Genomic DNA, 14,647 nt, shown 5'->3' with positions numbered 1-14,647 from the left:
ATCATTTTCAATCAAAAGATTTATTACCAATAATTCTAATTCTAATTATATTTTTTTATTATTGTTGTTTCGGCTAGTGAGCTTTGTGAAGTGTGTTGGATCTCTGATCATATGCCTAGAGCATCTATTATTATCATTTTTACTTCTAACTTTTGATTGTAGACATTTCTATAAGAAATGTGAGTTTGCTTTAGGTACTTATTTGACTTTGGATCACTAATGGTTAGATCTACCTATCTTGTCTTTTAACATAAAGTTATTTATGACTCCTTTCGGAACCAAACTAATTTATATAAGTCATATTATTTAAATAAACATTTATAAGCAAAATATCCACAACTATCATAAAAATTATATTTATTTTTAGGGAAAACATGTAATGTGGGTCCTTTAATAAATATGGTTGGCTTTTGTTGAGTGTTACTCATAAAATCAATTCATCCCTTTCTATGAACATGACCATTATTGGCAAGAATCATATTTAATAATTTATTATCAATTTTAAAATTTTCTTATAGTAATACATTTTTCTTCTTTAAGTGAATATAATTCTTCACACTTAATGCAAGGTGTTAATATGTAATTGTCATGCTCATTTTTAAATTTTTTAAATTTACTAGAGAGAAATATAATCTTTTTTTAGTAATTTATATTTCTTACTAACTAATTTAAAATCATCATAAAAATTATGAAAAGTATTTAGTAATTCATCATAAGGTAAATGAGTTTCGATAGAGTCACTTACCTCATCATTGAGGGTCATTAGAGTGTAGTTTGTCACCTCATCTTCATTGGTTTACTCTTTGTTTTCGGATGCACTTGATTCATCGTAAGTTGCCTTGAGTGCTTTCTTTTTCTTTGACAACTTCTTCTTCTTTAGTTGAGGACATTCGTTTTTGAAATGTCCCGACTTTTTGCATTCAAAGTAAGTTATTGTGTCATTTTTAAGTTCATTTTTATTATTAGATTCTTCTTTTATAAACTTTTTAAATTTATTTATCAAAAGTTATATGTCATCATCATCACTTAGAGCTTTTTGCTCGAGTAATCTACTTTTGTTTTAAGTGTTATATATTTTATAATCTTTTGAAGGTTATTCTCATGTTCATCTTATGTCTTGCACATCATTTCATAGGTCATTAATGATCCTATAAGTTATTTAAAAGGAAAATAATTCAAATCATTGACTTCAGTAGTTATTTTAGATGCTAATTGTTTTGGAAGAGATCGTAAAATTTTATTAACAAGTTTAATATTCATAAAATATTTACCAAGAGCTTTTAAATCATTGATAATATCCGTAAAATGAGTCTATATGTCACCAATGATTTCGCTTGGCTTCATTCGAAACAATTCAAAACTATGTATCAAAAGATTGATCTTAAATTCTTTAACTTTACTTGTGCCTTAGTGTAACTTCAAGTATGTGTTAAATATTATATGCAGTTTTACAAGTCAAAATATAATTAAACTTATTTTTTGTCCAAAGCACAAGACAAAACATTCATAGCTTTAGCATTTAATGAAAATATTTTTTTCTTAAATCATTCCATTCATTAATAGATTTAGAGGGTTTTTGAAAACCAAATTCAAAGACATTATATAAATTAAAATATATAGAAAGAAAAAAAAAACTCTCATTCATGTTTTTCAATACGTATAGTTTGTCCCATTGAACATATGAGGACAAGTGATAGAATAACCCTCTTTATTGCCAAAAAGACTATTTAATCTCTCTTGAGTGTGAAACCAAATGAGAGAAACTTAGCTCTGATACTAATTGTTAGGATTGTATCGACACTAAGAGAGGGGTGAATTAGTGCTTTCGTAAAAACCTCGATTTAAAATTTTTATTCGATAAAAATCGATATCTAAAGTGTGTTTGACTTAGAGTAAGTGTAATAAGTAATTAAATCACAAAGCAATAGCAATGAAGAGCAAAAGTAAATGCAAACTGATTTTATAGTGGTTTGGTTATCCCAACCTACATCGACTCCCAATTCCTTTTCCGTGGAGGCCACCAACGTTCACTAACGATCTTCTTTCAATGGGTGAAGACCAACTACCCTCGTTACAATTTTTTTTCTTTTTCACAAGCTCAAAAAAGAATCTTTACACCCCTCTTTTATAAGGTAATCTTCATACACCTCCCTTAGAATAACATTTAAGCTCAAGGAGGAGGGAACTTAACTTGTTAACCTTAGTTACACACTTTTATCATAAGTATTCTTTCTCCATTTCTATTCTTTTTCTTGCTTACCCGAACAAGAATAATTGAGATATTTATAGACCCCAAATGATTTCAGAAATGGAGCAAAAACAAATCTTATCTCGGGTTTTCAAGGTACTAGCGATACCACTGCTTGTGTTGGGCGGTACCATCGCTTGACATTGGCGATGCCACCGTTGGGTCTTCCGAAAAATATTCACTTTGTAAGTTCCAACTCATAGGCGATTCCATTGCTTAACTATGAGTCATTGAATTGGCCTCCCAATAGGCCCAACTCAACTCTAAATCAGGCCTAATAGGCCCCTAATTGAATTAGCATGATTACGCCTAAAACTAACTTAATTAAGACCTAAACTTCTTTGATTTAGACATATAATTCCAAGCACGAGTCCTATGTTGTCCGACATGTCATTGGTTCATTTGACGCTTCGTCCGATTTTTCGATATATCGTCCTCTCATTCGATATATTGCTTGATCCATCGATATGTTGACCTCTCGCAACATCCGATCTTCTTTCCGCAATGTCTGATCCTTCTGGCCCGATACCCAAACTCATGACATGAAGTCATTCTAGTATATCGACCAACTCTTCGACTCGACGTCCAATCTTCTGACATGTTCAACTCTGGCTCAACATCTGATTCTCCTACTTTAATCGATTTTCTTTTTTACGATCGAAGTTAGTCCTGTATCACTCAAACGTTAGTTAGATCATAACTTCATCATTGAGATTCAACACTATATATATATATATATATATATATATATATATATATATATATATATATATATATATATATATATATATATATATATATATATATATATATATATATATATATATATATATATATATATATATATATATATATATATATATATATATATATATATATATATATATACCATTACCCTATTTAACCAAAGTATTACGAGACTTATTATTTTGGCATTTTAGTACCTTCACATATAATTAATTTTGTATAAATAGCTACTTCCATTAATTATTTGGGACCACCGTGGTCTTCATGAATAAGTGGATGGGGTTGAACTGACTTTGTAACTTGTTTTCAAATTATCTTATCTAAGCATCAAACTTTTTGATATCTTTGACTTTAAGTATATAATATTAATGATTTTTTTTTACCTTTTATTGCTGCTATATCTAAACATGTCTTTTATACTTTTGCATATTACATCATATTTCAAGATGATTTTACATTTTTGAGGAAATAAATAAATTTGAAATGGCATAGGGGCATGTCTGCAAATAGTACATACAACACGAGTAGCTTTCCATGGGTGAGGAGGATACGCTGACTCCCGGTCGTCTTACTCCCCTCGCCCCTTTTCGGCTCCGCTCTGTGCCATCAAGCTCGCGTCCCGAGCCCTCCACGAGCTCACGCCCATGTCGCCCGCTTCCCCTTCTCTCCCATCCTCAGGTAAACCCTACGACTCTCGTTCTCAATCTCTATCTTTTCTCATCGTGGTTTCCCCTTCTTCTTTTTGTTCTTCACCAAATCCCCCATTCATTCGCTTCCTTTTGACGCCGAGATCAAATCGCTTCAGATTCGCGGCTCAAATGGCGCAAGCGGAAGCGGAAGCGCGACGCCAACCCCAGGCGGCAGAATCTGCGGGACGATGAGGATGACGACGACGAGGACGCGGCCGCTGCCGCGGAGGAGGTGGAGGATGACGGCCGTGATTCCCCCGCAATCCTGGCCGCCGCTGACCCCATCCTCGACCTCCGTGAGTCCGAGGTACTTTCCGGCGGTGGCCACCGGGTCTCCGACTTCCCCTCCGCCGTCCGCCGCTCCGTAAATCGCCCCCACTCTTCCGTCCTCGCCCTCGTCGCTGCCGAGCGCTCCAACGCTGCCCGCTCGTGGGCTCCGCCTTGTTTGGAGAACATCTCTCACGGCCAGTTGCAGGTCCTCTCGGTGGTGCTCCCCGATAACCCTTCGCTGCAGCAGCAGCCGGACCTTGATAATTCTTCGTCTTATGTCTGCACCCCTCCGCCTCTCATGGAAGGGAAGGGAGTAGTGAAGCGGTTCGGCAAGGAGCAGCTCCTCCTCGTTCCAGTGCACTCCGGTTGGTAGTAGCTGTACTTGTTCTTTTGTCTTTCTTCTCGTTTCACTCTCCCGACCGTTGAATCTTTGCTAAAAAAGTTTCTTTTTTTGAGTTCTTAGACTGGTTTTCAACCAGCACTGTGAACCGCTTGGAGAGGCAAGTGGTGCCGCACTTTGTTACCGGAACGTCCGGCGATCACACCCCAGAGAGGTACATAGGCCTTCGAAACAAGATAATTTCCAAGTACCTGGAAAATTCGGGAAAGAGGCTATCTTTTGCTGATTGCCAAGCATTGGTTCCGAACAATGAACTTTATGATCTTAGTCGGATCGTGAGGTTTCTGGACCATTGGGGAATTATTAATTATCTTGCAGCTTCTTCAGTTCATCGTGGGCTGAGGATGGCTGGGTCACTTGTTAGGGAGGAAGCAAGTGGGGAGCTACAGCTTCAGACATCACCATTGAGATCAATAGACAGTTTGATGCTGTTTGACAGACCAAAATGTAGCCTAAGGCTAGAGGATGTTGCTTTCCTTTCTCATTCTGCATCAACAGATTCTGATGCTGGTATTGTGGATTTGGATGGTAGAATTAGGGAACGGTTTGCTGAACACTCCTGCAACTTCTGCTCTTGCCCCCTGACCAGTTTGCACTATCAATCACAGAAGGAGGTCTGTTTCACTTTATATTACACAGGAGGTCTGTTGTACTATATTCATGTACATGCTGGATAATGTTATAGGACACTGGAGTACGGTGTTATATGATTGTTATTTTAGTTTTCTCAATAGTGTGACTGTCACTGAATCTTATTATTATTTTGGGTCAAAAATTGCTTGATCATAATAATAATGCATCACCATAATTCTTTGTTGTCATTATCATTACAACTCTTTTGGCCTGATTATGAGCTAATGTAAAATAATCTGGAGGCTTGGAGTGTTGTCCTGAAGATTTTCATTTGTTGTCATGAGAGGTCTCCGGTGAAGTTTCAGTATTGAGGCACTTGATTATCTTGCTCATGGCTAATCTTGTGTTTCTGATGGGGGCTTATTACTGGTCAATATTACAGTTAGCCTGAGTCTATACTCTAGATGATCTTTACATGTCATTTATCCATAGCATACTTAATACAGTTTATTGTCTATATGTTAAAAATTTTGTCTGGATCTTTACAGCCCAGTCCATTTTTCTTATATCAGTTGCTATTCCTTCTTATTAAGAAACTGAAAATGATAATTGAGAAGAAGTACAATTTTCTTAATAGCTTGATTTGAGGAATTTGGATTTCTTGTGTGATGTAACTATCTCAATTTTGCCTCTCGAATCTGTAGAGAAAGGGGCAAAGCATTCGATGCCCTATTCTTTTTTCCCTAACTTTTGAATTTATGTGCTCAATCAATATTAATCCATTAGCTAAGTGGTTAGAGCTGTGTATTTCAAGTTGTTATGATTGATCCAGGAGGGTATTTTACTGGTAACTTAGCTGCTAGATTTTTTTAATGAACATAGAGAAATGTTCTGCAGCATTAAATATAATGGTAATTTTCTATACTCTTGAATGCTTATATTATTATAGTAAGCTTTGTTTGTTGACCATAATTGTTCCTACAGGTGGATATCATGCTTTGTGCAGACTGCTTTCATGATGCAAAATTTGTCACTGGTCATTCAAGCCTAGACTTCACAAGAATGGATTCGAAAAAGGATAATTCAGATATCGACGGGGATAGCTGGACAGATCAGGAAACATTGCTGTTACTTGAGGCTTTAGAAAAATATAATGACAACTGGAATGAAATTGCAGAATATGTAGGCACCAAGTCAAAGGCACAATGTATTTGCCATTTCCTTCGCCTTCCAACAGAAGATGGTCTATTGGAAAATGTTGAACTTCCACATATGCCGACCATATCTGATTCCTCGATCAGACATGATCCTGGGCTTCCAAATTCAAATTCTAATGGTAATGTTGAAGGTAATTTTAATAGAATCCATTTGGAGCTTGTTGGAAGATATTATTTTTAGATCATGTAATTATTCCTTTGGTTAAATTTTTTTTTTACCGGTGGTGTATCTTAGGATTAAGCAATGGAGATTTCAGTACCACTAACCAGCTTCCTTTTGCAAATTCTGCTAATCCAGTTATGTCCTTGGTGAGTTGTTGTGCCTATGTGCATCCTTGTGCTTTATCATTATGAAAGAATATAATGAATGTAGCGCATGAATTCAGCTCCAGGCAGATGACTTGTTGGTTGTGTATATTTATGATGATATTCTTTCTTTATCTTGATTTTCTTCAAATATAAAAAGTGTATCAACAAACTGGCTGCTTTAATTTCTGGTCTGCTATGATTACACAACCTTGGTGAATACATGATACTTCAATATGATTTTGTTAACAGCCAAATCTTGCAAACTACAAATATATGCAAACTAGGAACCTCAGAGAATATATGCTTATTGTTGGTTCTATAAGTCCTAGATCTAGGAAATTAAATTTTATGATATATATTTGAAGACCTGACAACTATGGAACCTGCCGCCTCCCGGCCATATCTTGTCCCACCCACCTCCTCTTTCTCCTCCTCCTCTTTTGTCTTTTTTTTTCTCTCCTTGTCTTTGGTTTGGGTGATACCAACTAGTGACACATAACGAGTGTTGTATGTCGGCCCGTCGATCTGGCTGTCAGTTGGTACTAGTACCAGATTGAGACTTTAATCCATGTCATAACCCTAGTAGAAAATACTTGTAATTTTACAACTAAAACGACCATATTATCAGGGTAAAACAAATTAGAAAATGGCAAATGTTTTGCTTTAAGAATATTCAGAACTTGTTACATCTAATTGTTGAGTTGCTGCTTGTGGAAATATCTACTACTTGTAAGGTTCAAGTATATTATTTTGTCTAACCATTGTGAAATTTTACAGGTTGCCTTTTTAACCTCTGCAATTGGACCAAGAGTTGCAGCAGCCTGTGCAAGTGCAGCACTATCTGTCTTGACTAGAGAGGATTGCAGGTTTGTGCTAAAAATTTCTGTCATTAATAGGATTGGTACATGCTTTATTAATGCCAATTTGCTCAGGATTTATCACAGTATGTTACTTGCTTTATCTATATCTTAGTGCCGTCAAGCATGTTAAAAGCAGTTATATATGTTTGAGGATTGCTTTTATACATGCTCAGGATTTTTCCCTGTCCCAATCTAGGTTTGTCATTCTAGTTTTTTGTCTTGATTTATGTGCAAATTGACACTCAAATGAGTTTGACACCCAATAACCTTAATTGAGACTTTGTTGAATGGATCAGATCTGATGGCTCGCATACTGAAGTTGGTATTCATAGACCACATGCAAACTTGGGCCATCAGAAAGGTATACATCTGATGCCATTTCTGTTCTAGCTCACAATCGTGAAAATTTTCTCACTTCTGATTTTGTTGTCAGATGGAACCGATGGTCAAGTGCGACATGCTAAAAATGGTGCTACTTCTCCTGCTCCTGACCTTGTGAAATATGCTGCCATGTATGGTCTATCCGCAGCTGCAGTGAAAGCAAAACTATTTGCAGATCAAGAGGAGCGTGAAATCCAGAGGTTGGCTGCTACTATCATAAATCACCAGGTTAGATTTTAGCATATGCTGCTTTCATATGGTTTATAGGACACTACACTTGCTAATTCTCTCAGACAAACAATTGGAGTTTAGCCAGTTTTGATAAATCTAAATTTGCTGGGAGATTTGGCTATATAAATTAGAGTAAATGGTTGAAAAGGAAAGCCAAATGTGCTTTCAATGCAATTAATTGGTTATTTTACCTATATGTTTGATAGGTTATTTACAAACTGATGTTTAGAATTATAGATTCAGATATTGGTCCAAGAATAGTATCATTTGACTGTTGGACCAATATGGACACCATCACCTATTTGTATCGTGTGCTAGCATGGGTTGGTACAACGGTGGGCCAGTCTTTTTTCCTTTTTCATGTATATTCAACATCCAATCTTTTTGTATTTGCTTATGGCATATTATTAATCATATTATAAAGAGCAAAAGTGAAGCCTTTGAAAAACCAAAACTAGCAATTATACAATGTACTCATATAAAAATTATCATACATATAAGACAGTCATACATCATACATGAGAATGGGATTAAAACTTCGATAATCACATATTAACAATATGCACATAGAATACATGCCATATTGTCTTTCTACTGACATCAAAATGAATGGTGTTCCTCCTTGGGAGATACATGTGACTAAAGGTCAGTGTTGTTATAGAAATGATATTGCTCCCATGTCATATGACATTATTAAACACTGCACCACTTGTTTATCAGATGAACAATATTCCGAAAGTGTATTCGTTGACCAGATGTGTGCACATACGGTGGGAAAGGAAGGTTTTGTGGGGGTATGAATGACCATGTTGGCTGTCGAGTACTAGCAATCCGACCGGTCTGCTGCACTTTTGGACAATAGGATTTTTTTGATTTAGAAATTGAGACTAGTTGCTGGGGTCCTACTTTAGCTCAGAAAATCCATGCTGGTAAGATTCGATCCTACTCTCTCTCATCTTAAAGTAATTTCAAAGTCATAATTGATCTTGTTTTTCCCTTCCTCTCATAAATTATATTGGATATTAAGTGGTATGAGTAAATCTTTGCTCCTTTATCAGTGTTCTACCACTCTGGGTTGCCAGAGCATAGGAATCCTAGTCACCTTTGTCACTATTGCTGTCACCATCATTATTCGGGATCTTTGAAAGACCTGAATCAAAGAGAAAAGAAATGTTATCATCAATAACCTAAGGTGATCAAATCTAGCATCTTTGTCCACATATGGAACCACTGTTACGAGAGGTTGGTTACATTCTAACCTCCACCATCTGTTCTAAAATGAACTTCAATGGATATGGTGGATCTCATGCCTCATTAAATAATGGATCATTCTAATTCCTAACTATGCATAGCTTGTTAACCGTAGAATTTGACTCAGAGATAAATTGGGAATCAAACAGATTTGTCTTAGCATCGTCCTCTTTGTCCTTATTTACATACCATAATCCCATACGTATGTCTATGATGGATATAGATCAGTTCCCCAAAATGTTTGCATGAAAGATGATTTTGAGCTTGTGTATATGTCAAGGAAAAGATGAATCAATTTTCCTCGCAGTCATTGGATATACTGTATGTGATAGAATCTGGGCAGCAATTTCTTCATATGAGGTTCACATCCTCCATAGTGTTGGCATTGACAGTCCCACAATCCTATCAAAAATGTGCCCAATGGTAAGGTTGGTCAATTAATTCCATGTGATCAAATGAAAAATTAAGGAAAAGCAACAAATCATTTTTCACAAGGTTACAAATTTACATAATAATGTAGAATATTTGATCATTATTAGAATTTTATGATTTTGTAAATATTGAAATTAAACTATGAGAAATTACCTAATATGATTAATAAATTTTACCATAACAAATTCATAAATAACCAAATCACCCAATTAAAAGAGAAATAAATCTTTGGAGCATATGCTCTGAATGATGAATTTTTTTAAAAATGAATATACTTGTGGTAGGTTGGTCTTCAAGCATTGAAACTTCTAAACGTGCATTTTGTTGTAATTGCGATGCATCAGCCAAATCTTAAGATGGAAGTTTATTGATGAAAATGATCATATCTGTACCTGCAGTTTTGGATGAGTGAAGAATTTCCATGGAGTTAGATTTTTCTGTGGTTAGCTTAGTTTCTTCTGCTAGATTACAATGCTGTTTTGTGCCTTTATAATGTTCCAAGGTTAGTTTTGATTTCACATCTCCTGGGATTATTTCTGTGCAGCTGAAGAGGTTGGAGCTGAAGCTGAAACAGTTTGCAGAAGTGGAAACCTTACTGCTCAAGGAATGTGAACAGGCTGAGAGGATGAGACAAAGGCTTTCGGCTGAACGGGTCCGTATGATGTCCACCCGTATTGGATCGATCACAAATAATATACCATCATCGGCAGGAGCGACAACCACAGCACCAGCTGCTGTAAATGCAAATTCCGGACAGCCAGCCGTGTCATCCTTGGTCGGGCAGGTGAATATGCCACAAGCTGCGTACGACAACAATCTCCCGGGCCATCATCAGATGCCACTCGTGCAACGGCAGCAAATGTTTGCATTTGGTCCCCGGTTACCTCTCTCTGCAATCCACCCTGCTCCAGGCTCCTCTCAAAATGTTGTGTTCAATTCTGGGATAGCAAATAGTTCTGCTACTAACCCTCATCCATCACTAAGATCCTCATCAGGCAACAATCAAACATAGATCGAAGAAGCTGTTTCGTTGATTATATAGATCCTTGTATCGTTGTTAGCATAGTCTAACAAAATTCGCATGTCATAGCTTTGATCTTGTTATCTGCCGGCCAGCTGACAGCCGCTCATTATCTGTCTCATGGCTCAATTGCCTGACCTCAGGGTTCGCCATTGCCCATTTCTTTTGGTGCTCCACCACATTGAGCTTCCTGTTGCAAAATGAGATCTTTGTTTATTCTTGGTTCTTCAACAACAAGATGAATCACCTTTTAGTAACCTAAGCTTTGTGATCCTTTTTTGTCTTTGACGTTATCCACAATTCTTCTAGATAAATTATCACATCACTAGTTTGAACTTGATATGTTCTTCGTGGCTTGCACTATCTGATTCCAGCTGCAAACGAACGCATCTGAGTGTATGCTACAGCATGTACCTGACCAAAATGTAAAGAAGCAGAGGAATGGATTGGGGGTGCAGAAGTCCCCACTTATCAACAACAGCATGGCGGCAGGCAAACAGACAAAAGCAATAAAGACTTGGATGCTACAGATTGGTCAGGTTCTTTCTATCCACCTCAGACTCTTTCCCATGTCAAGGAGACATGAACTCATCATGTCACCCTCCCATTACCCACCTGCTTGTTCCTTTAGCCTCACACCTACCAAGTTGATCTCTCGTTCACTGCATCAGATCCATTTCTTAGCTTATACCAACATTGTCATTCAAAAAATTAAGATATTTGCTTGAGCTTGGATCACCAAACCATAACTATTATGATATAATGTACTACTAATTTTTTATATGTTCTTGATAGAAACCTGTGGTATAGAACGCTTCCTTCCTCCAACAAGTGACAAAAAAGAAATCAGATAAGTTGAGAGTGAAGTCAAATGTTGGGTCAACAACAAACAACTAAGGTGGCAGTAGAAGAAGCAAAATAAAAGAGGAAAATAGGATAATACTACACCCACAACCAACATCTCATGTAATCTTTGTTTGTTTCATCTTAATGTAGCTAAAGTTTTTGTTCTTCATAGTATACTTTAGTTGTGGTTATATGTATAGAGAGAGAGAGAGAGAGAGAGAGAGAGAGAGAGAGAGAGAGAGAGGATAAATAAATCATTAATTACTCCAAGATCTAATAGTTAGGAGTAGAAAATCTTGCAGACAATTATATATATGATGTATTATATATAATCGAATCCTTATCAAGCCAAACACAATTGAATCAAGTCATGTTTGAATATTATTTATGAATATGTATTAGATAACCTTAATGAGGATACATTGATGTGATTTATGGAAGAGAAAGAAAGAGACATACAAGGAAGAGAACACACATGAGAAGAGGAGAGAAAAGAAAAGAAAAGAATAAAGAGGGACTAAATGAACTATTATTAATAACTTTAATTATGATATATATGCCTCTAAAGCTTACAAGATATCTATTTACTAATTTCTACTTTTATTAACTTTTATCATCCTCTTTTGCATTCCTACACAAAATAAGACTAAACAAGAGATTATGATCACAGACATTTGGATGAATTTTCTTAACTTTATAATCTATTCTACATGTACATTAAGTTTGCTCTTAAAAAAACTATTTTTTTTAGGATAGCAATGAAAACATACTAATATATATTAGCTGAATTTTGTTTACATTTCCTCGAAAATCTAGTTATTAGGACTCCACTCCATAATATGGATCGATGATCAAATTTTGATACTAATAACATGTTTGTGTATTTGTATATAAATAAGGGAAATGCATAAACATAACTAAGGCTATGCTGACATTAAAAAAAAAAAGGTCAAAATCTTTTTCCACTCATATATTCTAAAAATTATTGGTGGTAAATCTAACCAAGAATAGTCTCTCGTCTCGCATAATTTATCATAAATCTTAATTGTGTTTAGAGGCTTTTGATTATTCTTTATAGAGTCTATCAATTAACATTTATCGATAAATTTTTTTTACGATAGGAGATTAACCTATAACCTCGACTATTTCTTCTATCGATATCGATATTAATGACATTCCTTATCAATTTGAGGCTTATATTTCTTAGATCTTATCTTGATCGAAACTGTGTGGAGGTGATGTGGATGCAAGATGCAGACATCCATGTGGACATGCTGATGTGGTCCAATCTAATTAATAGATAAATGTTGAGCATTGATAACAAATGGATATTTCTTCACTATTTCATCACACTCACTGCTAAATGAGTCATTGATAGCCATCATTCCTTTTCCTACTGATGTTATTGAGAAATATCATTATTATTTTCTAATATTATTTCTGACAATTAACTCTGAGGGTATGATTTGTAGTTCATCTCATGATTTATCAAAAACAAATGTATAAGATATACATCTTTGCAAATATTGAAAATAATATATTTGTCATTTGAATTATAGCATATATGTTGCTTCAAATGTCAAAACTCTTGATATATCGCATTATCTTTGATAGTCATCTTAAATATTTGTTTAATCATTCTAATTATGATTAAATGATATCACAAAAATGAGTCTCTAAAGGTTATTAACATAAATTGATTATTTAAGATTAGTAAACTAATTTATGTCAAATTCAAATTTAAAGGGATAAATATTAAAGATAGGAAATGATCGAGACAGATATGAAACATAAAAATATTACCCTAAACAGAAGATAGGAAATCCCAACTATAATTTTTTTATATTTTATTTTAAATAAATATAATATCGGAATTGCTTCAACCAATAACACTAATTGCTGTGTGGAATAATATAAGTCAATTTTTGGAAGTTGGAAAATATTAGTAATTGAAATGCAGGAGATATCATAGATTGTAAGAATTTGAGCATCAAATTCAGCATTAATAGGTTAGTAAAAGTCACCCTCTATCCATAATATTCTCGTAGATTAATACTTCAAATACTTGCATAATTTTTAGCTAATCAAATCCAAAAAAAAGATAGTACAACCACATTAATAATGTTTGATGTGTAAAAAGTCATTAAAAGAGATTTTAAAGTTCTCAATGTTTGATAATCAAATTAATGTTTTAATCTATTGATCTTTTGAACCCATGATTTAGATATATAGTTTATTTTTTAAATATTTTTATACATACTTAATACAATTCAAAATATTCTTTTTCTAATTTTATAGCAAAATAAATATTAATTTATAATATTTAAGATATACTTAGATATTATTTCAAAAATAAGGACATGGGCTGTGCATTTCAGAATATTTTCTATTTTTTTTATCTTATATATAAAAAAAATAAATTTATTTCTTATTGTTATTTTATTATCATTATTAATTAATTTAGTACGTTGCTCCCATTTTATAATGCATTGAATTCGACCAAGAAAAGAAGAACCCTTCAAATTAAAAAGTAATGTGTGTTCAATGGGAAAAAAAATAATCCATAGTGAATTTGCCCACCCTTTTTTTAATGGAATATATATAAATAAATATTTCATCAAAATAGCACCATAGTGATACAAACACTTACGAGAAAATCAATTAGAAAATCTAATAATATTGAGATTTTTGTTTCTTTGCCAATATTATGAAACCCCCCCCCCAAGTCATGAGGATGATTAGCATGAATCTATGTTTTCTTCCCTAGCAAGTATCAATTTAAAGGGGGCAATTCCATGATTTGAATTTGGCAAGTGGATATTTAAAGAAAATGATTGATAGCGATTCTCATATTTATTTATTTATTTTTAAAAATATGTTTAGAATATGCATAATTCATATTTTTATATAATATTAACTCAAATAAATTAATAATAATAATCATGACTATAAATAGTTAATTTTTTTCAAAATAAATATTAATGACAGTGACTTATAGAATCCTAATATTTGAATATATATATATATATATTAAATTAAGATCCATAATGATATTTATATGTTAATTTAACCTAAAAAGAAAATAAAACTGTCTTTTTTGGGGTACGAACAGCGAGTCCTGTTGTTGGTCAATTAGTTTTGATGCTCCAACCTTCGGCGGCAGCAGTAGTTG

General features: G+C 34.3%; 1 protein-coding gene across 2 annotated transcripts; it reads left to right on the top strand.

Annotated features, from left to right (window-relative positions):
• Positions 1-3,520: 3,520 nt before the first annotated feature.
• Positions 3,521-10,820, top strand: LOC135615407 (SWI/SNF complex subunit SWI3C homolog). Of its 2 annotated transcripts, none has more exons than XM_065113857.1 (9): positions 3,521-3,673; positions 3,801-4,319; positions 4,418-4,968; positions 5,912-6,263; positions 6,380-6,453; positions 7,231-7,319; positions 7,610-7,674; positions 7,747-7,922; positions 10,153-10,820. In XM_065113857.1, exons 1-9 carry the CDS (start codon positions 3,640-3,642, stop codon positions 10,618-10,620), a joined length of 2,328 nt encoding a protein of 775 aa, XP_064969929.1. In that variant the 5' UTR covers positions 3,521-3,639; the 3' UTR covers positions 10,621-10,820. The 2 variants fall into 2 exon arrangements, with proteins under 2 accessions (XP_064969929.1, XP_064969928.1); XM_065113856.1 differs by having other exon boundaries at positions 5,912-6,275.
• Positions 10,821-14,647: the final 3,827 nt, after the last annotated feature.

This window comes from Musa acuminata, chromosome BXJ2-6 (assembly GCF_036884655.1).
Source record: "Musa acuminata AAA Group cultivar baxijiao chromosome BXJ2-6, Cavendish_Baxijiao_AAA, whole genome shotgun sequence".
Lineage (NCBI taxonomy): Eukaryota > Viridiplantae > Streptophyta > Magnoliopsida > Zingiberales > Musaceae > Musa > Musa acuminata.
This window is presented reverse-complemented; position numbering and strand designations above follow the sequence as displayed.